This window comes from Apteryx mantelli, chromosome 4, assembly GCF_036417845.1.
Source record: "Apteryx mantelli isolate bAptMan1 chromosome 4, bAptMan1.hap1, whole genome shotgun sequence".
Classification (NCBI taxonomy): domain Eukaryota; kingdom Metazoa; phylum Chordata; class Aves; order Apterygiformes; family Apterygidae; genus Apteryx; species Apteryx mantelli.
Genome location: NC_089981.1, coordinates 82,098,668 through 82,124,716, shown reverse-complemented (window position 1 = coordinate 82,124,716; position 26,049 = coordinate 82,098,668). Strand labels below are relative to the sequence as shown.

The 26,049-nt window shown below is 41.4% G+C and overlaps 1 protein-coding gene across 1 annotated transcript in view; it reads left to right on the top strand.

The window, feature by feature from the left end:
• The window catches only part of SYNE2 (spectrin repeat containing nuclear envelope protein 2), a 189,921-nt gene that overhangs the window by 55,233 nt on the left and 108,639 nt on the right, over nucleotides 1-26,049 (top strand). The window contains exons 30-49 of the mRNA XM_067295082.1: nucleotides 821-1,000; nucleotides 1,997-2,147; nucleotides 4,124-4,282; nucleotides 4,982-5,143; nucleotides 7,549-7,650; nucleotides 8,925-9,125; nucleotides 10,114-10,279; nucleotides 11,073-11,185; nucleotides 11,923-12,125; nucleotides 12,502-12,621; nucleotides 12,724-13,012; nucleotides 13,682-13,851; nucleotides 15,719-16,031; nucleotides 16,782-16,946; nucleotides 17,882-18,232; nucleotides 18,773-18,907; nucleotides 19,631-19,792; nucleotides 21,147-21,293; nucleotides 24,013-24,168; nucleotides 24,560-24,810. Coding sequence (XP_067151183.1) covers nucleotides 821-1,000; nucleotides 1,997-2,147; nucleotides 4,124-4,282; nucleotides 4,982-5,143; nucleotides 7,549-7,650; nucleotides 8,925-9,125; nucleotides 10,114-10,279; nucleotides 11,073-11,185; nucleotides 11,923-12,125; nucleotides 12,502-12,621; nucleotides 12,724-13,012; nucleotides 13,682-13,851; nucleotides 15,719-16,031; nucleotides 16,782-16,946; nucleotides 17,882-18,232; nucleotides 18,773-18,907; nucleotides 19,631-19,792; nucleotides 21,147-21,293; nucleotides 24,013-24,168; nucleotides 24,560-24,810 — 3,696 coding nt within the window. The remainder of the gene's footprint in view (nucleotides 1-820; nucleotides 1,001-1,996; nucleotides 2,148-4,123; nucleotides 4,283-4,981; nucleotides 5,144-7,548; nucleotides 7,651-8,924; nucleotides 9,126-10,113; nucleotides 10,280-11,072; nucleotides 11,186-11,922; nucleotides 12,126-12,501; nucleotides 12,622-12,723; nucleotides 13,013-13,681; nucleotides 13,852-15,718; nucleotides 16,032-16,781; nucleotides 16,947-17,881; nucleotides 18,233-18,772; nucleotides 18,908-19,630; nucleotides 19,793-21,146; nucleotides 21,294-24,012; nucleotides 24,169-24,559; nucleotides 24,811-26,049) is intronic.

Here is a 26,049-nt window from a genome sequence, read left to right as displayed (position 1 = left end):
GTAGAGCACTGAAACCTGAGTGTATCTTAAAACATCTGCGTAGTGGTGGTGAAACAAATTGTGAGCGTATGGTTGCTTCTCTGGGTCACAGCCTAAATAAGGAAGCCTTCTCTGAATTTTTCTTCTTTTAAACACCTGTGTATTTGTGTGTTTGAAGCGGCACGGAGGAAGAAGCAGCAGGAGGAGGTTGAGTTCTATGGTCTTAGTTTTCAGTAAGAAAGCTGTCAAACAGGGAGGCAGCTCCTCTTGCTGAGCACTGAGGCCCATGCCCTAGAAACTCTGCGTTGCAGAAGTCGTGTGTTATTTTACCGTACACTGAGGAAGTTACTTATGTGATTTGTACGTCTCCTGTAATGTTTCGAAGGAGCTCTCTGCTGCCTTGCAAAGCATGAATAAACAAGTCACTACTGTTTATGTGAGGGGAAAAAAGAGGAGGAAGAGAGCTTATAAGCTGTGATCGTATTTTTAGTTATGCCATAGTTTCCTTTCTGAGACCATATTTTAAGATGGTCAGAATGCACTTATATTTTAATACAGGATAATTAGCTATGTTTATACATAATCTATTGGCATTTAAGATTTTGGATTACTTTCTCAAAGGGCTCAGGTCAGTATAACTCCTCTGAAAGACTGTCAAATTACACCAACTAAAGATCAAATTATACTTTTTATGATGTTATTTAATATAGTCAGTGTGTCATTTAATATAGTCAGCGTGTGCAGCTCAGGATGTATTTCTAGGGAACTTAATAACTGTATTGGGGAAAAAAGTCAAAGACCTACTTTAATATAAGGCTATATTTCATTTTTCCTATTAAAGAATAAAATCATTAGCGGAATTGGAAAAGGAATTGGATTGTGCTGCTGTTGAAATGAAAGCTATGCGAGAAATTGCTAATAAGCTCCCACACATCAAAGAGGAAAAAGCAGAGGAAGCAAATGAACAGTGCAGAGTTACAGAGAGGTTATGGGAGGATGCAAAACTGTTGCTTGCTGAATGGTAAGGAAAAAAGTTATGATTTTAAGTGTTGTACAAATAAGGATCTTGTTTGTAAAAATGAAACAGCAGAAGAGTCTTAGACTATGTTTTAAAGTAAATGAAATGCTGATATAGTAGCTAATGTTGCTATTATGATGCTGTAAACTATCCTAACGCCAAGAATTGCACATAGAAGTTTGCAGCCAAAGCACATGACCTTTATTTATTTTGAAGTGATCACAGTCCCATCATTTAGCAGGTATGCCGTGACACGTTGGACTGAATCAGTATCCAAAAAAAAAGCCTGGCTGCTACTGAGAGTAACATGTCTTCTCTATTTGTTGTGAATTTCATGCCAAAAAAAAGAAAAGCCAGACTGAAACAGATGGAAAAGGACAACTAGGAGAATAGAGAGTCTTTTGCAGGAAAAGACTGGGAGAGCTTAGTTTGATAAGCCTAACAGCAGGGACTGAGAAGGGGCATGATTGATGACCCAGGACCTCTGTCCTCTTAGGATTTTTAAAAGTGCCTGGAGGATTTGGGTGGCCTGGGGCAGTCCCAGTTAGCCCTTGTGGTTTGTCCCAGTGTCGGTGTGAACAGTCTGTTTTGGCATCCCGCTGCAGGCTGAGCTGAGACGGGGTCTCCCACCGTCCGCTCCCCAAGCTGTCGTGGCATCTGCTGCTTGTTGTATTGCAGCTCACTGGTGACTGAGCTCATCCTGCAGGTGGAAAGCGTCAAATAAACCTGAACTGCTCAGGTCACGTCACGGTTAAATGTAGGTGAGGGCCGTATGATGGCAAAAGGCATCTCTGGTTCCAAAAATTGTCCATCTACCACAACAGACATCTCACAGCATCGCAGGGTTTCTGACCGGGACGGTTCATCCCTCCCCTTTTCTGTCTTCCAAACATAATCACCAAACTCTTCACATGTTTGAATATAGGAGAAGAAAGCAGACAAGAGGCTGAGCTGCTCTTTTATGCACACGCAATAAATAATGTATCTCTTTTTTAATAGCCAGGAGCAGTGTGCAAGGGCTCTGGAGCTCCTGAAGCAGTACCAAAGCTGCAAAAGTAGTCTGACCAGCATCATCCAGAAACAAGAGATTGTGCTTTCACAGCAGGTTTCTTACATGGGGAAGGAGAATTTGAACAGGATGATAACAAAGGTGAGTCATAAGAACTTAGCGACTCGGAAAGAAAAGCTCTTGCTGGGAGCGTTCAGGTGTGGGGTTGCCCTTGCGTGCCCAGGCTTCAGGGCAAATGTTAAGTCCTGTTTTCACTTTGGTTTCCAAACTACCTTTAGGGACTGTACCCTGGTTTTGTTTTAAGCTGATCTCTAGTTTTACTTAGTGAATCATGGTCTTGCTACAGGGGAGGGATTAAAAAAAAAAACTTAGAAAAACGATGGTGTAATAACAAAACAAGAGGAAATCCTGGTCCTATTGAAAACACCTATTGGAATCCTCAAGACTTATTTCACCCATACCGTTCAGAGTATTTCTACATTTTCTGCCAATGTTATGTGGTAAAAACCTTTTAGCGGGCAGTTTGTAAGGGCACCAAAGCAGCAAATTCATTTGTCACTAAGAAGATACTTTAAAGCATTGTACCACTTGAAGCAAAAAGAATATTTAGTGTAACTCCTCAGGGCTGCTTGTTTCTCTGCTGTCGCTGTAGCTTCTAACCAAGCATTGAGGCCCTTGTCCTTTCCTTGCCTGGGTTACCAGGTCCCAGTAAACTGGTCCCAGTAAACTCTGCCGGCCAAACTATGTTGTGCTCAATGCCCATAATAACACGTTTTGGTTTCTTCTCTCTCCTCTGCTGCGTTACAAACCTACCCAGAAGCCGTATTCTGTGTATAAGAGCTTTGGCCTCTGGGACCAGCGCTGTCCTGTTAAACGTTGGCGGTAGTCGTTCATGCATTAGCTGATGAGACTGGGCAGGAGTTGCTGGATGCTCCCTTGAATAGTTTTAAATTACCTCTTCGTCAGAGCTACGTTCGTGGTACCTGGATGAACACAGCCACCGGACATTGCTGGGGTACCCGGCTAAAGCTTTGGGGTACACCAGTGTCTCCGCTGTGACCATTTTAGTGTACAGTCTCACCTGACCCGGCTGGGTTACAGAGCTGGTTATTAACATCCCATTTTTAGGCTTTCTGAGGAAGCATCAACCCTATCTTTCAGGACGAGTTTTGCTCTCAGCTGCTGGTTTGGGTGCTTACATTTAAAGAAGGAGCATAAGCAGTTCCTTCTCTCAGGCAGCAGGATTTTCCCGTGCTCCCTCCCCACTTCGCCTTCAGCGGGGTTTTTCCCTGCCTTGCCGGGGAGAGCTCCGGCACCTCGTATCGCTCTGGCTCCGGCCGCAGGGGAGCTCCCCACGTCTGGTTGCAACCCTTCTTCCTCCTAAGCCTGTGTTTTGGGGCGAAAGCTCTCAAAATCGGAGTCTGCAGTAGCTGCCGCTGGTGGTCGGTTAGGTAAGTCATGTGGAGCGGTGGGAGAGAAGGTCCTGCGCCTCGCTCTGGCTTGGGAGCCCTGCTCCGCCGTCCCTCTCCCTTCCCTCAGCTGCCTGGAGGAGAACAGGCTCCTCCATGTGTCGGGAATAACAGGACCTTTTCATATCAAATCGGCTAACACTAGAGGTCAGTGTTTCACTTCCAGCAGGCTTCCGTGTCGTTTGTAAACACTGCTATTACGATCCAGCACAAAGCAGCAGTCTCGTGTACAAACAGAAAGGAGGAAAGAGAGACGTTTCTGTTTCCGGCAGCGCATATTTGATAATGACTATTTTTAAGTAGCATTTAAGCTTTTTTTTTTTTTTTTTTTTTTTTAAGTAGTTCAAAACCTGGGGATCAGAGCGCCGAGTTACATTTTTCAGAGCTCTCTGAAAATGATGATTATTACAATGCGTTTTGTTTATGTCTTCTGTAACTGAGGTGCTGCGTATGGATGTGTATTACCTAGGATCTTGCACTTATTATTTTTAAAGCAAACTGTTTGTTTGGATCTCTTAGTCAGAAGTACACATTCATAGTTCACACTACGCTGTTTTGAAAAGAACAGCATGCTACTTAAAAATGTTTTGCTGAATAAACAGTCTTAAGTAAACACGCCTGTAAACATCCATTCGGTCCTTTTCACAGATTGAAGAAGCAAAAGAGGAATTTAATGATCACTCTGAAGATGTAGACAGAATAAATCAGACCTGCAAAAACCTTCAGTTCCAGCTCAATAAAATGAGGAGCTTTGAGGAACCTCCATTTGAGAATGAGGCTAACATTATTGTGGACAGATGGCTGGATGTAGGTAAAAAGTAAATTATCAGGGTGGTCTTATCTGTTATGCATTATAGTAATTGATTCTGACTTGTGCGTAATATTTGGAATAAATTAAGTACAATATGGCAAGGATTCTTAAGAGATAAATCCAAGTGTTTACCAGAGCAAAGCTTACAGAGTGTCTACTGGCATAATGCTTCCGATCTGTCAGGTAGTTTATATCACAGGCACTCCTCGACAGTAAAAACAATTCTCAGAAATGCAGAAAGGCTGTATTTGTGCTTTTTGCATGAATCTGTAAGCTTCCACAGCAACTTCAGTGGATTCAGACTTTGGAGACAATCTGGAGAATTACTATGCTGGTGCTGTTGGTGAGAAATGTTTGCTGCTGTTGATCTAAGCAGTGCATCAGTACTGAGATTAGATGGTATTTACTGAGAGTAGATAAACGTTAATGAGCAAGGCTCCTTCCTAAACCTGCCTTAAAACCGGCAAGCTGCTGTTGTGATTGGTATGTTTAGCGACATGTGTGGCAGCGATTTAAATATCTGCGCCATGACCAGTTCACTGTGAAGACACATGAGATTTTTTCCCTTGCCGCACTTGTTGTTTATGTGGGCGGTTTCATCTTGCCAGGATTTTATTATGCTGCTTTGCTTTTAGAATGTAATTTAACATTTCTGAAATCTGAGTGCGTTTTTCTTTATATAAATCCTGTGGTAGATCAACGAAAAGACTGAAAACTACTGTGATAATTTGGGAAGAGCTCAGGCTTTGTGGGACAAACTTCTCAGTTTATCTGGCACGATCGACGCGTGGGCAAATGCAGAACTTAAGAACATAGAAGACCGTTGCCTGACCGAAGAGGACCTTACACAGCTGAAGGTAATTTGAATGGAAATTCTTTAGCATAAACTCGTGCTGTGGTGGTGTGGACTTCCGACTGTAAACATGTGCATCACGTACGAATGCCAGCGCTACAGAGGAGAGGAAGTCACAACATTTGTAATTGTATCTGCAAGGACCGTCTCACTGAGCAAACTGCATAATGCATTGAGGATACAGGTCTTGGAAACGAATAGGTAGAGAGGCCTATACGTAGATACAAGCTTTGTGGTGATGCGAAGCTGTTTTAAATTGATACAGCACTCCAGGTGCTGCTTTAGACCCCCGAAGCCCCCTCATGCCTTTGCGCTGTGCAGACATACAGCGAAGAGCAGGCCTGGAAAGCTTGGAGTCTGCGTGCTCATTTCCTAGTGCCTAGAGAAGAAGGAGAGGAGAGTAGGCGTAGGCTAACAACTGCTTTTCCTGTTAGAAAATGCCCGTAGCAAAGACACTTGAGCCTCAGCAATGTCCGGGCTACGCACGGTTGAAGAAGAGGTTGCAGAGGTGGTCTATTAGTTCCTGGGGTCCTCGTCCTGGTGGGCTCCCAGGGCAACTCTGTGCAGCCTTAAGGGCAGCTGGCTGCGAAGGGTCTCCAGGGGATGCAGGCGGACAGACAGACGCCCGCAGAGCCTGGCCAAGGCCTGCCCGTGCCCCTCTTGCACAGGTCATAGCCCTAACCCCAGGTGCAGGGTGCGGTTGGGTGTAGAGACGCATGCACTAGCTGTGTGCCACTGAGGGGCCTTATATTTGGGGGTAAATATTTTAACTTCCAAATTTAGGGCCGTAACCGGTAAATCTCTCCAGTATCTTCTTGTTTGAAAATAAGCAGGCAGCTTTTTCTCAGTGTTTACATGCTATAAGTGCCCTGGGTTTTGTCATGCTTATTTGCAGCATTACTGCTACTTGCTCATTTGTTTTAATTTGCAGAGCAATAAAAACCCAAGGTGTTCATTGTATCTAGATATTCCTGGTGAAACAGGAGTAGAAGTGCTGTGCAGGGGTGGCTAATTTGTCACATTATTATTGTTTTTGCCATTGCATTGTGAGAGTTTACCTGGGGTAGCTCGGGTCCCTAAGGGCTCTACGAAAACGCACCAGCCGCCAACTGTGTCTTAAGAGCCGTTTTGTTACCTGGAAACTGCTCAAGCCCAGCGTGGTGCGACCATGCCCCCGCCGCGCCTCTCGAATGGTGCTCGGGAAGGGCTCGTGCTGGCGGTGGCTGCGGTGGCTGCGCTGAGGTTGCTCCGCCGTTCCCGGGCGGGAAGGTAATTCTCGAAAGGGAGGGGAGGAGACGGCAAGGGGGAGAGAAACTCCCGAACGCCAGCGAAGGTGGAAGAGCAGGAAAGAAAACTGAACTCAGTGTATTTGTGTTTTTGTAAAATAGTTTTAAGCCCAGAGTGAGTCAGGCCCGTTTATAGGTTATTATGTTTTCTAATCCTGAAACATCTCTGCATTAGTATTAATCACAACCCAACTGCTGCGTTATGTATCATGTTACACAGAGTGCTAACCTGGGGTCCCTTGTGACCACCCAGCAAAGCGCGGGTGCACGTGCGTTCAAGAAGCTTATCACAAAAAAACTGAGTAATGAATTACTTGGCTGTATATTTAAAGATGGTTTCAATATAAATAACGTGAGAGAAGTACTGCTTTCTCCTGTAAGGCAGTACGAGGGTAGGAGCTCTCTTCAGGGCTGCAGTGGGTGAATGGGTCTGGGTGATTCACCGTGAAGAGAGTACAAAGGAATAGTCTGTCCTGAGGGAATCTGGAAATCTGATTTGGGAATGTGAGACAGCATGGCTGTTCGTGACATATCCACTTTCATAAGATGAACCTGATATTTTATTTTCACACTACTGGCTTGTTCCAAAGTGCATTCAGGCAGGTAGGTGTCCTTCCATTTGCTTCCGTGATCCCTGGGTCAGGTGATTTATATACAGAGATCTGCATCTGGAAACCACACACAGAATATGTTGTGCACTATCACATCCCTACCAAAGTATATCATCAGGATGCCAAGTCTTGACTTTAGGTCCATGACATCTGAAAATATTTTAAGATGGTATGTCTTTTTAATAGAAAAATCAGGAAATAAATACAAAATAAGATTATTTTCCTACTGCTTTGATTGGGTTAATGCAGAAGTAAAATAGTTAAGATTTTTTAGTTTACACTAGATTTGCATTAACAACTGCTTGGCTTTGGAAACGTAGAAATTTTTTATTCCTAGTACAAAAAAAAAAATCTAAATGGCTAAAAGGAAAATCAGAAGATGGACTAGTTGTTGGAACTCTATATGCCAAAATGCAGAATTAGAAAATGAGTAATACTCTTTCCTAGTGGAAACATGGAAATTAAATTTGAGTGAAAGCAATATATTTACAGATGTGTTTTTCCACCCTCAGGCATGTTTACGAGTCCAAGAGCAGAAACTTCAGAAATTTGACAACACTGTGCTTGAGATAGAGCAACTTCTGAATAGTAATGAACCTCCTTTGGAGCTGCAGGTAGGAAGAAGCTTTTAAAGCTAATGTGCTGGTACCCATCTTTTCCACAATCATTTCTTGGTTTGACTTAGATCGGCCCAAAGAGAAATCGAGGTATTTTGTTGGCTGTTATCCAACATTTCATTTCTTGTCTTTCTCAAGCTGTCAACACCAAACCTGTCGTTTTAAACACAAAGATCTTAGTCCTGTGCCCTGTAGAGGCTTGGCCCTTCCCCAAATGTCTCGATGCCGCTGAAGGATGCCAGCCTTAATGATACCTGGCCTTTAGCTGTTGGCCAAGAATGAGGCACAGGGGGGCTTCATCATCCCTTTGGGGATCCCAGCAACTCAGCGTGCTGCCCGTCTATTTTAAACCATACCTTTACCTGGACATGACTTAATACAGCTTGGTGGTACGTAACTATTTACATGTAGTGGTGTTTACGATGATGTTTTCCTTTGCGATGGCACCTGGAAATCTTCATCTTTTTATATTTACTTCACCCATCAAGAGTAAATCCTTCTCCCTGTTTGAGACCTCATGCGCCTGCCTTGATCTTATACCAGTTCCCCAGTGATCTGCTCCCAGTCACGGTCAGGTGGACCTTGAGCTTGACCCACTTTGGCCATTCATGTGTTTATCCCCAGAAGGCAGTGAACTCAGAGGAGTTTCACTGGGTAAAGTGATCCAAAGAGTTTAGGCAAGGACTGGGTGACCCTGTGCTGTGCACACTGCGCCCCAAGGGAGCCCAGATGCCCTCAGCCCCCCAGGTGGTCTTTCAACATGTGAGCACAACCCCATTGAGTTGCTGTCTCTGCAGAAGACTTAAGGATAAGGTCAAGGACCTGCTGCTCCCTAGTGACCAGTCTCAAGCCACAGCTCCCTGCCTCTCTGTTCCCCTTGCCGGGTTTTTGGAGTCAGTGTGGGGAATGTTGCAGAAAAGGCCTGGCACCCCCTTTCTTCTGGTAGCGAAAAGGCATATAAGGCCTTCGTCCAGGTGAGAGTAGACACTGGAGTAGACTGACAAATAAATTGGTCAGTAAAGCAGCGCTAGTAAATGCATCCATCATAAAGAAGGACTGAGATTATTCTTCCTCAGAAAAGTAGGGCTTGAATACTATTGTTATTATTTTTCAATTTGCAGAGTGGAGGGGAAGAAACTGGAAAAAGCTGTGATTGAAGCATCTGGGCTTCAGATCATTTCATTGCTTTTTATAGCTGTCATGTAATTCTGCAATATTCTAGGAAATCAATCCAATAGAATTTCTTACACATTCTTATTTCCAATTTTAAGGTCATCAGATCATCTGTTGTGCATAAAATGGAGCTAATAAAAGAGCTCTTATCAACGAAGCGGGGGACCAGTGGACTCGGTGTGAATACGGCAGAGCTAAAAGGAGACCTTGATCTGGCCAAGACACAGATTGGGATGACCGAATCACTTTTAAAAGCTTTATCTCCTTCTGACACATTAGAGATCTTCACTAAATTAGAGGTAGCCACAAATTGCATATCTTTTATAATTTGGTTAATTTTTCTCTCCTGGGCATGTCTTCATATGTGTTTCTCCTCTATAAGCTGTAAACTATTAGAACAGCACAAATGAAGAGCTTGGCTTGAATATTTCCTAAAGTTGCCAGAAACATGAAAGAAAAGCCTGTTTTCTCTGGATGTTATTAGATGTAGTGAGTTAAGTCTTGCAGCTGTTGGAAACGGTTAGTGGTAGGCACGAGAACAGCATGCCACCCAAGATATGCTGAAGCAGTAGTGGGATACTGGGTTGCATCTTTTCCAAGATTGGGTGATATAGTTGTCTTTGCCCCCCGTCTGAAAGGGGAGCTCCCCGTAAGTGATTTAAGCCAGTTCTTCATCTGCTTTGCCCCAGGGACGGAGGTGAAGAAAGAGCTGCTTTGTGGTTTGGAGGTTCAAGGCTGTCAAGATTTAAACCTCCTGTTGAGCAATGAGTTGATGATGCACATTCTGGGTGTCCGGCCGCTGAGGTTTGGGTAGTGAAATTCCATGTAATGGAAGAAAGAAATAGCTTTCAGTTAATTCTCCCAGCTCCCCCCAAATTATCTTTCAATCCAGCAGGATTTGACATGTAGAGGAAGACATTCAGAGATGGAATAGTGCATATGGCAGCTAATGCAGTCAATTCATTTTAGATGCTAGATATTATATAGTGTGGAACATATTTATTGTGGTGCCCTTTCACATATCTATTGTGGGTGATGCCAAAATACACATGAGCGAATATATGTGTGAATATGTATGTATAAAGATGTATGCGCACTGCTCATGGAGAGTTTAATGCTTATTTCTGCCTATTAATTGCATTATTAATGCACTTTAAGAAATTATTTTGATACTTAGGTAGGACTAAACTGCTTTGCAAAACTCTATAATTTGTGCTGAAGCAGTTCTGTCCAGTAAACTGCTTGCATTTCAAATTTTTCTTTTTAACACGTCTTTTTTAACTTTAGGAAATACATCAGAAAATTCTGCAGCAAAAACACCATGTGACGTTACTCCAAGAAGAGACAGACTGTCCTGATGTGGATGAATTAAATAAGCAGCTTAAATGTGTCACTGATTTATTTAATAAGAAGAAACATGTTTTTCAAGATCACTTTATTGGTGTTTTGAATCGTAAGCAAACACATTTCACATTTATGTTTTTTTATAGTTTTGTATAGAGCATCTTCATTGCCTTAAGGTTATGAAATCAATTTATTTTTGGTTCAATGTCTTAAACAAAATTTTTGCCAAACTGCTTCAGGGTTCTCAACAAGGTAAAGATTTGGAAAAAAATGTTGCTTGATTCCAACAAATCACTTGATCCAAATGAAAGTATTTGTTTCTTATTTTTACATCTGAAAAAATAGCTGACTGAAGTATAAAGCATCATTTAGAAACAAATATCAGAACATTTCTTTTAAAAATACAGAAAGCAAGCATAATTTTTTCCAATCGTTTTTTATATAATCTTAGCTATGGGTGTGGGTAGCATCATTAATTACTCTTCGCCTTATGCAGACACAGGATTATGCCAGTGTAGAATTAGGCCCAAAGGTAATCTCATCTTGAAATAGATCTTCAGTAGTATTTGTTTGTGTGGAAATGAGAAAAGTTGATAAAAGGCTATCCCAGGTCTTGTTTACCAAAGCTGCTAAGTATAGCAGATTCCTCTTGCATTGCATCCTTCCCCAGTGAACAGCTATGTTTATTGTCAATAAATGTTGGGTGAAAAATAAAGTATGAATTGCGGCATTTTCTGTCACATTGTGTGGAGTGAAAAGCAAATCTGACAGTAGCACTGATGAATGTAATTACGAGTTATCTGAGAATGTAATTATGAGTTATCTGAAATCTTCATGTTAAATAGGAATTTTCTTTTGCAGAATACAATTAATGAAGAAAATTGGAATGTATCTTTTTGCAGGTCAGTGCAAGAATTTTAATGACTGGTTCAGCAGCACTCAGCTGTCTTTGAAGGACTGCTTTGACCCCTCAGAAACAAAACAGATGCTGGAAGAAAAATTGCAGAGGCTGAAGGTAAAATATTAGAATGTTCTCACTCCTAACGTTGATTCTTCTTGAAGTTATGTTTTTTTACCCAGGAGACTATTCTTGCAAGTGAGTTCTTCTACTTGGAGACTTAAAGACTATTTCATGTAACATAAAACATTACAACAATAAATGGAATGAAAATAAAACTTTGTTAAAATTGGATATCAATGTTCAAGTTCAAGACATAGTTGTGCAGGGTCAGAGCAGATGGTACTTAGTGAAAGTCCATGAAACTTCAGTGTGCAAAGATGCAGAAAGTCAAAGATGAGGAGGGTAAAATGAAATTCTGATCCCCCCATGGGACTTGAAAAAATTTACATTCACTTTGTTATGGCCAGATTTTCACTCTAAGTCAGGCAGAATCCACAGAAAAGAGATAGAAAAGCCACAATGTCTGCAAGAATCAATTCTCATTTAGCAGCAGCAGAAGGCATAATGATGTCTATGCTAGATTTGAACTATTCTGTTGTATTTGTGCTGTAGAAAAGAAAATCTGTTGTTTTCTTCACTTTCTCCTTATTTTACAAACAACGACTTTTCCATTTCAAGTGGAATAAATGTGTTTCAGTGAATTGTGAATTAACATATATTTCTTGACAAGAACACAAATTACTTTAGCAAATGTTGATGGAGATAACAGATCAAGAAACTCTTGTAAAGTAAATCTCTACTATACAACAGCAAATTTGACAAATGCATTTTGTGTTTATGCTTTTATTCAGCACTTCCTAACTTCTGAAGGCAAAGACAGAGATATCCAAGAGGTTAAAACTTTATTGAATAAAGTGAAGCATTACTTGCCCAAAGCAAGCATTAACCACCTTAACAGCCGTGTGAGAGATCAAGAAGCAGAACTGCAAAGACTGATCTCCAAATGTCAGAAACGGGAAAAGGATCTCGGTGTTTCTCTCCAACAGCTCAGTAGGTAGGGAACTAATGTCGTTTCTGACATTTTAAACATAGGTGATAAAAGATGATTCATTATTGAACAGCCATACTGAAGGACAAACAACCCTCCTTTTAATAAAGATGATCTTTTAATAAGGGATAGTGAGTGATTTGTTCTATGCTTAATGTGTCTTTTTCTTCATAGCAGGCTCCGTGCTGTATTGGAGCATGTGCTTTTGAACAGCTTCAGTGACATGTTCCAAGATACTTAAAATTAGGCTTATGGTTAAATATTTTGCTTGTTTGGGCCCATGATATTTATATTACTTTTGCAGCAAAATACAGTTGTCAGCAAGTTTTGCTCATGTAAAGCCTCTCATTTTGAAATGCATCTGTGCTTATTGTTTCTTTAGCCTTAAAGAAAGCAGCACTGGCTTGGAGGAATGGCTCGCCTCTCAGGAAGAAAAACTGCAAGAGGTTCAAAAAGATGAGACAAAACTTGAAAACTTCTGTCAAACATTATTAATGCAGAGGTATTGTTGCCTTTGGGTTGTGTCTAAGAAATGGCTTGTAAAGGATTTTTTTCCATGTTGTTATAGTAGATAGATGTTTGATTCATTTGTTGCATTTTTCAGAGAATCGTTTGACTCCATGGCTCAGCTAGCAGATTCCTTGAGGGAGACTGGGTTGACAGAAGATGAAACTGTTTCTGAAGCCACTAATTTTATTAGTAGATATCAGACACTGATGACACATGCAAGGGAAATGGCAGGAGATACTCAAAGACATCTAGTGGAAGGACAAAATTTTGAAGAACTTGCCCAGGATGTTTCTTCCTGGATCAAAATGCTCGAGGAGGCTGTTAGTAACCTGAATTCACAGGAAAGTGAGATGCCATCAGAAGAAAGGATTAATCAGATAAAGGTATTGTGTTACACGTATTACTCTTGAGCTTGACAGTCAGGCTAAGATCAGGGGAATGCTTGGTGAGTGAGTCCATCGTAAAAGACACTGTCACAGCTGGTTGACTCTGGTTTTGTGGCTTGTTTGAAGGGGGTTGTTTCTTGGGGCTTTTGGATTTTTTGCATGGTTAATTAAGCACATAAGAGAAGATTCTCTGCTGCACTTCTGAGTGGACCAGTACTGAATCCACAGCTCAGGGAAGGGCTCTGGTGAGCATCCACCTTCCCATCATGAACTACGCCAGAGGTGGAGAGGGCTTATGAGACCTCCTAACAGAGCAGCCAGAAATGAGACCGCTGGGATTTCCATATTTCTTTCCCTAGAAGGGGTGGTATTGTGACAAATATCTCTACCTAAGTTTTGGAGCATTTTTTTTTATTGAGTGAGAACAATATTGGTTTTCTTTTATTATGTAGAGAATAATTAATAAATCTCAGCTACATTATCCCAAACGTTCTATAACTAGATGATCAGTCTGTTTATACATTGGTCATATAGCATATTGGGAGAGGGATTGTTTTTTCTTGAAGAGCAGTATACAAAGAATGAAGGATTTCATTGGTAATACCTTTTATTCCGTAACCAAACATAGGTGAATACTTACTGCTTCTGCTTTCTTGTTTAATACAGGAAATCACAGCTCTCAAAGATGGAGGAGAGGCCAAAATACAGAACATGGTAGCTCTAGGAGAAACTTTAATGAGAAATGAGAAAATTGAGAAGCCAGATGTTGAGCAGACTATTTCTGAACTCCAAAATCAGTGGGAAAATGCCCTTCAGTCAGCCACAGAATATATAAGGTAATATGGAGTTTGCTAAGAGGCACTGTGGGTCTCTTGTTGCTGTACTGACTTTCCTCTCTTCTTTCTGTACCTGTTGCATGGAATTTGTGTACTTTGTGGACAAAGCAAGACACCGACAAAAGCACTTGCATTTCTGCACGGTTGTGGAGGGGCAGGTTGCAGTTTGGCCTCAAAGGTCTTGTGGGGAGTAACCAGGAGATGTAAGGGGGGATGGCAGGACTGCGGATGGGGTTATCCCTGCTCGGCTTAAATTCCCTTTGCGATATGAAGCAGCTTTGCCATTCTTGGAAAAAAAAAAAAAAAGGATATCCATTGCTCCTTGTTTGATTAGACTGTGCAGCGAGAAGGCACTGATCTAACCCTCGCTGTGCTCCTCAAGCTGCCTCGCTGCCACTCCGGGCATTTGTTGGCACTCCGAGCTGTGCCACTGGGGCCACAGTGGAACTGAGAGCCAAATCTGGTCCCTTAAAACACGTCAGCTGATTCCAGGCTTGTTGTGTAAATATAAACTAGATCTCTGATTTTGCAGATGCAGACACTTTCGAGATAGCTGTCTGCTGTAACGTCCTTGAACCGACTTTCAGTGAAATCACTGGGAAATTTGCTGTTGAGATCAGTGAAAGCTAGAGCAGGCCCACTATATACTTTTTCTTAATTGGTCAGGGAATGAATTATTAAAAATAAGTACTTTGAGACTATTCAGCTGCCTTCTCGTATAACTGAGCACTCCATGCAAGCAATGCAAGCGGCGGTCAGAAAGAGGGAACGCTGGCTATGCTGGACCCAGCGTAGCAAAGCGCAGAGCGCTCTCTCTGCACTGTGTCGAAGACAGGAGATGAGGGGCTAAGCACGTCTGAAGAGCTGCTCAGGCAGCTTGCAGGATCAGGCCTGGGAACAGCAGATGCAGCACACTAACGGCAGCATTGCGAAGCTGGAATAGGGAACTTGAAGCAAGAGTACTTGACGTATGTGAGAAGGCTATGCTTTATTTGTTAGGTGCCAAAAAATTTGAATCTTGAGGGGGAGAAAAACCAAAACACAAAACACTTCTGTCTTCGCGTATCCAGCCATACTTCACAGAATTATAACCAGACTCTATTTATTTGCATTTGTTTGTGTGGGATCATATTTTCAAATTTTGGCATTTAAGTTCTGTCTACAAAATTATCAGCTTCACCACTAAGCGTGAACATACGGCTGTTCATTAACAGCCTTTTGATTCACTGATTATAGCTGCATGTTTCTGGTGTAGAGATGCAACCTGTCCACCTGCAGTGCATCAGTGTGCATGTTTATAAAGCAAACAAATCAAAATCCAATGCCAAGGTCAGCAAAACAGGCACCGAATTGTGCTAACATGACCCATATTGCATATGCTGTTTCTGTTGTCAGTATCTCTAAAACATTTTGTTTTGTTTTGTTTTTTCCCTACAGTCTCAACCAATATTATATATATCTTCTATAGTGCATTCCCTTTCACGAAACTGTCATCAGAAGTTCTTAAGGGAAGCAGATTTATAGTCATGATGTAGCTTTAAAACAGAACATCTGCTGCAATAAAAAGCAGAAAAACACAGTGCAGGAGTATCGTATCTCAGATGCTAGAAACTATGGGTTTATAGGTTAGGATTTAAAGCATATCTAGACGGTGGTGTAACTTGTCCTGCATTTAAATCCAGTTCAGCAGCACGAAGTTCAAAAATTCCAGCCTAAAGCTGATCAGTAATTTTCAGCCTCAAGAAAAGTCTTCAATATGTTTGAGTTCATTCTGATAACGGTTGGCTTGTTCACAGTTTGACATTTTCTAGGTAATTAATGCAAAAGTTTTTAATTCTATTAATAGCAGTAAGTATTTTTTTTTTAGCCCTCAAGAGCAACTTCAGCTCGACAGGGAGCAATATGAGCAAAGCAAAGAAGACCTGAGACTGGCTATAACTGAACTGAAGAAACAGCAACAAGAGTTAGGTTTTGCCCTCCAGCCTGGTTTGCAGGAGAAACAAGCTCAGTTGACAAATTATGCCCAACTCCTGCAGAAGGCAGAAGACTTAAATTCCCTTTTTAATGAATTGAAAAGCCAAGAAGATCACCTACAGGGTCACACTGTGGATCCCTGCTTCACAGAGGAGTCATGGTTGGAATTAAAGCACCAACATGAAAATCTGATCAGCCAGCTACAGGTTGGAACCTCACTCTTTTTCTTCATGGGATTATTGGTGTAAAATGCCCTGTTTGATTATAGTTCTCACTGTTTGCCTGTAGTCTCATTCAGCTGGCAAGTTTATGGGTAAAACTGGGAGTGGTGAAAATTATTCTGTGAAAGGGCAGGGAATTCCTCTCTCTGTCTTACTGTGGGAAAAGAGCACCAGAAGCTCATACGCTTCACTGCCTTGCATTTTGCAGAGGAATAAATATGTAAATAAATGAGACCAAGGTAGGTGTGAAAAAAAAATTCACATCTATATATACAGATTTATATAGCTACATAGCATGAAGCATTTGCTGCTATAATCTCCAAGCCACAGGAGTCTTTTTCTCCTTTTGGAAGGATGAGTGGCTTGCCTGGATGTTGTTTGTTATTGGTTCCATCCAGTTTAGGTCAGCAGAGTGCCTTTGCAACGTACAGGGCGTTCTCCCTCCAATCTCTCGTCCATTCTGGAAAGAAAACCTCCCTTTATAAGCATATTCTCATGGAATGCAAACTCCTCTGCATCCTGCTACTAGTGGTGACTCATTCATGGTGTAGTCAATTATGTGCGGGGAAGAGAGGAAGGTTTTTCCTGTACAGGTGTGGTTAGCTGGATATTTTATGGGAAATAAGCAATTGTTTTGTGCCACTGTGGTCCTGGAAAAGCCATGACAGACTGTGGATGGGTTATATTTTCTGTGAGTTAATGGTGGACTAACCCAAGAAACTCCTTGGTTTCTAGAATATAGTCCAGACATTGGAAAGTCATGTTCAAGAGCACCAGCAGTTTCAGGATATGGTAAAAGGCTTGAGCACGGAGCTAAAAACTGTCTCTGAGAAGTTTGCTGATTATGGAGGTCCAGCAACGGAACAACCATCAGCTGAGCAAAACCAGTTGAAATCACAGGTACGTTGCAAATTTTGCATGATGGAGAAAGTGGATCCATGCCTTGGGGGCTTGTAGAGGGCATTGTATCTAAAAAAAAAGAGAAGAGGTAATTGTGTCAAACTAGGAAATAAGAAATTCTTCTAAAATGTAAGGTATATGTGATAATCCTTTTATTAAAGAAACTGTGGGGGTGAAAGTGCTCTTAATGAAGTCAGCGGACCTTTGCTGTTAACCTAACTGAAAGCAGAATTGTCCAAGTCCTAGCACACAGGCTTCCTGAATTTGGGTATTTTTTTTCCCCTTTGGGAATAATGAGGAAAGAGATCTTCAAATTTGGGGTTAGTTAGTGTCTTTAATTTAACCAGAGTTCAGAAAGCTTAGGAAAATGTCTGTGAGCCAAGTTCAGCATTAAGATGTGTAGATAAGTAGATATTCTTCTTTATAAGTATTCATAAGATATACTTCGTAAGAAATTCTTAACGCAAGCAGATTTTCTTCTGCACATTGGCAAAACTGAGAATAGTCTCATTGCTGTGAGCACAGGGAGCTACTGAAAGCTGACATTGTAACTCAGATCTAAAACGCTGCAATTCCCCTTGCTCCAGAAGTAGCTATACCTTTAACAAGTGAAAAAAGAGGAGGAATAGGAGAGGGGTTTTACCTGTTAAAACCTTGAAAAGAGCACCGTGCACCTCACAGCATACTATCTGATTATTTTATTACTGTCTTAACGCATATGTTCAACTGTTCTCTGTTCATAAAAATACATGGCTCTAAAATACTGGGATAGTATTTGACTTTCTGCAGCAAATAGATGTGCATGAACTTTTCAGCACAGTTTGCTGTTCAGAACAAATATTTATGATTTAGCGATTGACTTTCGATCTTAGCATTAAGTATATTGAGTGAAGATACTTTTCCTTTTCAATAAAATGTTTTCTTCGTGTTTAAAGGAACAACAAGCACCTCTTAGTCGATGTGAAGACACATTAAAGAAGATTTTGGTTTTAGCAGAAACTGTTAAGCAAAACACCTCTTCACCAGGACAGAAGTTTATTAAGGATGAGATTGAAACACTTCAGAGTGAACATAGGAGTCTGGAAAAAAGACTTGAAAATGTCAAGCAAAATGATGAAAATATTCTCAGTGAAGCCCTTGAATTAAAAGATGTGTCTGCTGATGAAATACAGGTGGAAGACAAGGCAGATACAGAGAGAGAGATGCAGGTCACTTCTGCTATCCATACTGCTGTAGAAGAGAGCCCCAAAGCAGCAGAGTTAAAGGAATGCTTGGAAATGCATAATGTGAGTATACTCGTTGACAGTAGCAACAGTGAAAGACTGATTAAAGAGGCAGCTGTCTTTCAAATGCCTTTTGTATATTGCATCCTTTTCATTTTCATTGAAATTAAGCCTTCTGTAAATTGTACATGTGTAAATTAAATGGAGAAGAACTCCCTGAAGTTGTTTTAACAAGTCTGTAACAAGTCAGTACTGTCTATTCAGAACTGCAACTTTCAATTCAGACTCAGCCTGCATATAACTTTCGCTTGCACGTAACCAGAATAAGTATCCTAGGTCACGGCACAAAGGGAGAAGAGGTATAGATGTGAAAATTGCAGATAGACCTCTGCCAAAGAACTCTAGGTTTTTGTTTTGCTGTTGTTTTATAACTTTGAGAGCTTCTCTTAAACCAGTAAGACCTATTTAGGACTGCAGCACAATATTTTTGCTGTTTGTTTCCATAAATTCTGGGTTTTTCCCTCCAGATATTTATTTATTTATTAAAATAGAAGGTTCACAGTCACACAATCATTTTTTCTTTTTTTTTATCATTTCTTTTAGGGTCAAGATGTAAATGGGAATGTGCCAGAGAAGGAGAAGCAAAATGATCCACTTTTGGAGGAAAGCAGCATATTGCCAGACAGCCCCTTTCAGGTTATCTGTCAAAGCAAGGACAGAGAGGGACAGACTGTTCAGGTATCTGACAAATATATTCTAACACACATCAATGTGTGTGTGTGTGTGTGTGTGTGCGCGCGCGCGCGTGTGTGTTTGCTAGAAATGAACATGCAATTCCCTAAAAATTCGTTAAGTCCTACAGAGACATATTTTCCTTGTTGTTCAGCCTGAAGAAAGGAAGGATAAATTATGTGAGCCAACCCCAGAAACAAAGTAGGTAAAGAGAGGTTACTAATCTGGAATGGCTGCTCTTTGGGGGGACATCAGGACATTCACGCTGTCGGGTTGGGGAAGACTTCATGTGTGCGAAGCTGAGGGCATGATTTGGAGGACTCCCTCGTGGATCTCACCATCATGGGATAACACTATGGGGGAGAGAAGGCTATCAAAATACCAGATGGAAACCATCCATGCAGAGGTTTCTGGAAAAGGAGAAAGATCAATAGTTAGGGTTGCTAAATGTGTCTAAGAAGAAACTGCTTTGACAGCATCAAAATCATGTGAACACTTGCTCCTGTTTGGCTTGTCCTGGAACTGTAGTGATTAAGGCCTGATCTTGCAAGCTGATCTGAGCAGGTGGTCACAAGAGACTCTGGGTCTGAGGTATCTCATCCTTTTTCTGCATTCATTAAGCTGATCTGAAGGAGCAGTAGACAGCTTGTGGAGCGAGAGTTCCTTAGTAAGCTGGGTTTTGTACTTTGACTTTTCCTGGTTGTAAACATCTTGTATTTTTCAAATCAGGAGGAGGCTGAAAAAGAAAGCCAAGGCATGGACAACCTCAATGGGGTCCAAGAGGACCTTCTGGACAATGTGATTAAAGGTGGTGAAGCAGAATGGAAATGGCAGCAGGATGTTGTTGGTACTGAAGGTGATGAAACAAGAAAGGAAACAAGTCTGGTGGAGGTAATTGGACAAGAGATTATACAGACTGATTGAAGTTGAGGATATATGTATACAGTTTAGTTGCAATTGTATTTTTAGTATGTGTTTAACTCTCTGAATCCTTTCCTGTACACTTAAAATTACTATGGATGGAATTATTTCATTACTGTGGGCTGCTACAAAGTGATTTGCTGAGGACATTGCATCCCAAGTCACTTGGCTGTACTGTGATGTCCTTTTACCATTTTGCTTGAACACTGTTATTTTGCTTGTAACTCTTTCACTTATTTGCATGTCTTATTTACATACTTATTTACCCTGCACGCATGAGGCTGCATTTGAAATGCTGTGTCCTGTTTTGTGCCCCCTGGTACAAGAGGGATTTTGACAAACCAGATGGTTAGAGGCTGGAGCGCATGACGTATGAGGAGAGGCTGAGAAGAGCTAGGTTGTCTTTGGAGAAGAAAAGGATAATGGGGCATCTAGTTGCCGTCACCCCCTCCCTGAAGGGGTGTTACAGAGAAGACAACCAGACTCTTCTCAGATCTTCAGTTTTAGCAAACTAACTGAGAATGAAAGCAGTGTTACGAGTGACAAGATGGAGCGCAGTGTGGACTTGTGAACTTGCTGAGAATCAGAGTGAATTAGCTCATTTCAGGTTGCAGGTGGGCCACTTTCAATACATGTCCTAGCTGACTTGCAGTCACTAGCTCAGGTACTAGCTCAGCTTAGACATGTCCCAAACACTGTACTCTCCCCTGTGGGCATGCTGTATTTGTCATTCCTTATTTTGTGTAGGTGGCTGTTTTTTTTCATCTGTCCCTAGATGCTAAACAAACTCAAGCAGAACTTATAGTTAAATAATTCAGCAAATGCTTCAGCATGTATATACAGCAAATCCCAGAGATGCCCAGGGGAATATCTCGTCTGGTAGTCGACAGGGTTTCTTGCCGCAGACTCTCTGTCTACACTGCAAGTAAGAAATTGGAGCCTCAGGAAGAAGCTAAACCTTTTCTAAAATGTATTCAAGACTATGAGTATCCAGGGATACAGAGTTCAAAGAAGCCTGCACTTAGAATAATGAAACATGTAAAGTGTAGAGTTGGTAACATGAAATATGGTCAGAGGAAGAACATTTGCAATCTGCAATTTTTCTAAAAATTTATAACAAAATTACAACACTGCTTCTTCTATATGGTTTCCTTTGCCATAACCTTTCCCATGATAAGTTTATGAGATGTAGTTTTGGTCCTCCTCATTTACCTATAATTGTAGGTTTCATACCTTTGTCATCTGAAGCACTGCAATTACTACTCAGCATGTTTGATTAGGGCTTTTTGGTTACTTGTTTCTTTTATTTCCTTTACACCAAAAGGAGAAACCTAATGATGTCAAGAATCAATCCTGTAGAGAAGATGTGCAGCAGGCTCAACAAAAGGTGTGCCAGAAGAGTCAAGTGCTGAAATCCGTAGCAGTGGAGAAGGATGGTCTGGAATCCAAACGCCCAGTTTCTGTACATGAGGTAACCCACATTCTGGTATTTCAAGTTGTGTTTGTCAGAATCACTGAATTTTTGTTACATGGCAGCCTACAGCTTCAGCTGAAGTTCTGTTATAAAAGACATGGCAATTATTCCCACATCAAAGTCAAGCGCATTTTGTATAGCACTGCTTTATGTCCACAGTAGTTTTGAACTTTATCCAAAGTGCCAGCCACACAATATTTTTCAGTAAATCTGTTCAAAAGAGCAATATTGGTTTTCAAAGACACCATAATTGATCTTTATTTTATAATATCTAGAGTTTCCCTTTAAATTCTGTTAATCGATGTAACTTCTTTCCATGTTACTGTGGTTAGCTGTGATAGTCTCCTCCATGATAGGGAAGGCATTTCAGGAAACTGAAATCCAAGGGTGATCCATCATGAGAAAATAAATGAAATAACATAGAAAAAGGAGTTTGAATTCAAGCTGAATGAAAAATGAAGTATATTACTAGATGACATTACTAAATCTATTCTTCTTTAAAGTAAAGGTGTTAAATCACTAATGGCCTTCCTGAACTTTCCAGTCTGCAGTGGTTTATCAGCACCAATCCTCAGTAAGCAATCCTTATGTTCAAGATGGAGGCAGGTCTAATGCTTTCTTCCTAACAGATAAATCTGTAGGCAAACCTGTAAGACCTGTCCATTGGCAGGTCTTACCTGGGACTTACACTTCCTCTCTAACTGCGGACCCCAACAAATTGACTGCTTTTCACTTTGAAATGTGCTTTGTAGAACGGCAGTGTTTGCATGCAGCCCCTTTGGACCTTGCCGAAGGGGAGGGCAATAGGCTCTGCCGATTTCCTGAGGAAGGCATGCATGTCTGCATAAGAAAAAAGATTTAGACTGTGGGCTATAGCCTGTCTTGAAGCCAGAGTCCACGTTTGGATAAAACCCCAGTATTTGCCTTACCCTGGGAGCACAGGTCTGTTTTTCGGAAGGAAGGTGAGATTGGCCGTTTCCCGCTGGCCTCTGCGGGGAAGGGGTGGCAGGGGAGCCGTGGGACAACAGCTGGTCAGCAGCCCCTGTTCTTTTCCCTTCTCATCTTTTCCTCCCTCTCCACCTATCTGATGGCTCAAGCTGGGAAACTAGTGGAAACATTGGAACTACTGTGTGGGGAGACAGAAGCTGTCTGTGGGGCAGTGCCGTGGTGTACGTCAGGGCAACATCATACAGACAGGCAGAACAAGTACACAGCAATCCTGTGCTCTCATACTGTCCAGCCACTTACTTTTCTTTGCATTCTGATGTGCTTATGTTTCAATCTGGTAAAGTGGTTTTCCTTCTCACTCTGTGATAGCTAGCTGAGTTTTTCTGTTTACTTCAGTTCTGTGGCCCTCCAAAGTCTCTTAAGATGAAATCTCATGTCTGAATCTTGTATAGATGTGTACACAGAGAAACGGAAAAGTTCTCTGATTGACTGTTTCATGAGTGGACCCCTTCAGTTCAGACTGAAAGTAACCAGAAGATTTCAAATAATTAGAATTATTCTTTTCCAGTAATGTCTACCCTGTGCTACATGTTTTCCACCACTGGAAGCAGGTGCATGCTAGTCTGGGTAGCTCATGACCCACAGAGTCAGAGGACAGTGACACAGCATGGAAGTGATATAGCTCCGTGGATAGCTGGCCGTTTCCTAGGAAAACAGTGTTTAAAATAGCAATGCAGTAAGCTTTTCAAGGAAGAATTTTTTATCATTGCTCGTTTTATATGTCGGTACCATGGAGAAGCTCACATGGCAGTCCCATCTGTATGCACCCACATCTAGTCTGTAGGTGGAGCAGATCACAGTTTATGCCAGAGGTTGACAGGTACTTGAGAAATGGGACACACAGAGAGATTTATAAGGCACTGTTGTGTGATCCAGAGGAGTCTGCGACGTTTTATTTACATTGCTGTCCACAATAGCTGAAGGTGGTTTAGATGAATATGTTTTACGTCTGAAATGGGTCTGCTATGAGCATCTGCTCGGGCAGTGACCACAGCTCAGCCAACAGGCTGTTGGACCTGACCGTACCCATGTGGCATGTCCTTCTGTCACAGCGCGAAGCGATGGCCAGGCAGGGGCTGGTGCCAAAGAACACCCTTCGCTGTCTGAGCTCTCTCTTCGTCCCCGCTCTGCTGGAGACGTGGTTCCCAACGCCAGCCAGCTTAACGCTGGGCTCGGGTGGCGCTCGCAGTGGGAACAGCCGTGGCTTCGCCTTGCAGAAAAGCTGCTTCGTGCATGAGTAGCCCCATGAAGAGCAGCCAAAGAGAGAGGTGGTCCCGCGAAGGAAACAGCGGGATATCGAGGCAGTGGCTGAACAGCAGGGATGTGGGTGTGAGGAGAAAGGATGTGTGTATGTGTGGAGGAAGAGAAGATAGGATAGACCCGTGAATGTGAGTGAGCAATGCCAGATGTGGGTGCAGGAGGACGTTATTTGAAAGTGGAGATGTCAAACTTTTAAACTTGCAGTGATGGGCAGAGGTTTCACCGCTGCCTGTGCTGTGCTGGCAAGCGGCCAGGGTGTCTGCAGAGATGGGCGGTCATGTCCGAGGGTTGGGCCTGGAAGTCGTGGTGGACACACAGAGGTTGTGGGGGAAGCCACCGCAGGATTTAGGCATAGCTTAAACATATGAAGCGAAGGGGAAATGTCGCAGTCAGAAAACTTGTGGTTTTAGGAATCCTTCAGAAATAACAATCCTGTGTTGCATTGTAGGACACAGACACCGACGTGATTGCTCAGAAGGAACTATTTCCCAGAGTACATGTAAACACTGAATATTTTGAGGAGGAACAAAAGGTTAATGAGCTGAAAAATGAAGTGGCTGAACTGGATATCGTGCTCATAAATGAACAACTGAAAGAGCTGGAGGTATGGAAATGGCAAAGCATTCCTCACTATTAATGTAGTGATACACTCACAGAAGTACAGTTCGCTCAGGCAGAACAAAATTGTTGCATGCAGTCTTGTCTGAGGTTTGACTGTGTGATTAGGCAGTTTGTGTAACAGGTAATCTGCAAACACTGTGCTTTAATGCAAATATGTCCATATTGTGTTTCATACTTCTTTTCTGAAGTGCAATAGTACATACACCTGTGCCTGCACGTGCGCTTCCCTGATGTGCACAAACGTGTGTGTTCGTTCATATGTGACGGCGCAAGCAAGTTTGTAGATGTAGCTGCATTTAGCCATACTTGGTGATGAAGCCAAAAGTGGTTAAGATTCTCTTGTAATCCTCTTTCTGTGGTGGGTTTGATTGTAGAATTTACACGCAGAACTGGAAATGTGGAAAGCAAAATCTTTGTGTCTGAGTCAAGAGGCATTCCCCAGCGCAACAGGAGCGAGCAGAGCAGAGCCTGCGGTGCCCTGCTGGGACAGGCTGCTTCAGGAGCTAGATACTGTTAAGGCAGTGAAGCAACAACAGTACTGTTTAGTTAATGAGTACCAGAAAAAGCTTTCTGCTGCTCAATCGTCAATGAAAAATTTGTCAACAGAAAAAGATAACATAAAAACGTAAGTATGGTGGAGGTTTTCTGTTAACATTGCAGAACAAATATGGGCCTTAAATTAATGTTACGGATGTAGCTAACCTAGACTGAATTTTTCCTGCCAAACTTCAACGGTGTTGAGATAGGAATATGACATTATGACAATCCATCTCAATAAAGTTAGGTAACCGGAGAACACAAATAGGTTTGTAAGTTGATGCTAACACTGCATTGAAGGCACTTTGGCATCCTTAAACAGAAGTGTTACCGGTGGTTCTGTGCTACCCTCTAGCAACACCTATTCATTTTATTTTTTAGGCAAACCAAGGAGATGGGTACTGTGCTACAAAAATTATATAAATGCCATATTAAAATATTTTTTCAAAAATATGGCAGATGTAAAGTGTTAATTTTTTTTCAAGATGAATAAACTAGGAAAGTGTGGCACTGGATTTTTTTCAAGGACTCATTAATTCTTATTTGTTGCCAAGTGAAAAGTCTCATTACTCTGAAAATTCACCTTATTTAATGCTGCATTCTGTAGCAATAAATAAGTCTGCAGTACTGATCCGAAGGTAACCAATGCACATGAAATATTTAGTACCTTTTATAGATTAGCCTTCCAACGTGGAGCTAATCTATCAGTCATAACAGTGAATCACATTAGTTTGAAAACCTTTAAAATGATTTATACAATTGTTAATTTACAGCAAAACAATTGAAATGAATTGAATAAAAATCTAGCTGTTGCATGTATTTTATATGGGTATTTCAAATACCCTGGGAGTGCAAGACAAGTTGATAAACTCCTCCTCATTCATCCTGAGTGAATGGGAATTTTTGAAGTTATTCTTGTAATTAAGTTTTATCTTCCTTTTAAATCAAACATTGCTGTAAAATGTTGTTAGTTCACTTAAAACTGATTTAACATTATTGTTGATTTTTTAATATTTATTTGTTATAACTTTAAAGATATGCTACAATCTCCTAGAAAATAACACGTTATATTAGTGTCTACTGCTATTTTAGACAATATAAATTAGAAAGTATCTTTTTCTGCAGAGATATCTAGAAATAATGTTACACAGATAAGCAAGGAATAGCCATACTGCAATGGTTGTATAAAAAAGTGGTGACAGAACATTAAGAGATACATGTGATTAAGTGAATCAAGTGAGTGAAATCATTTTCTGATTGGTGCAATTCTGTTCTAAAAATGTGTCTAGTCCGTGTTTTAGATCTTTTTTAAAACCCTGTTAATATT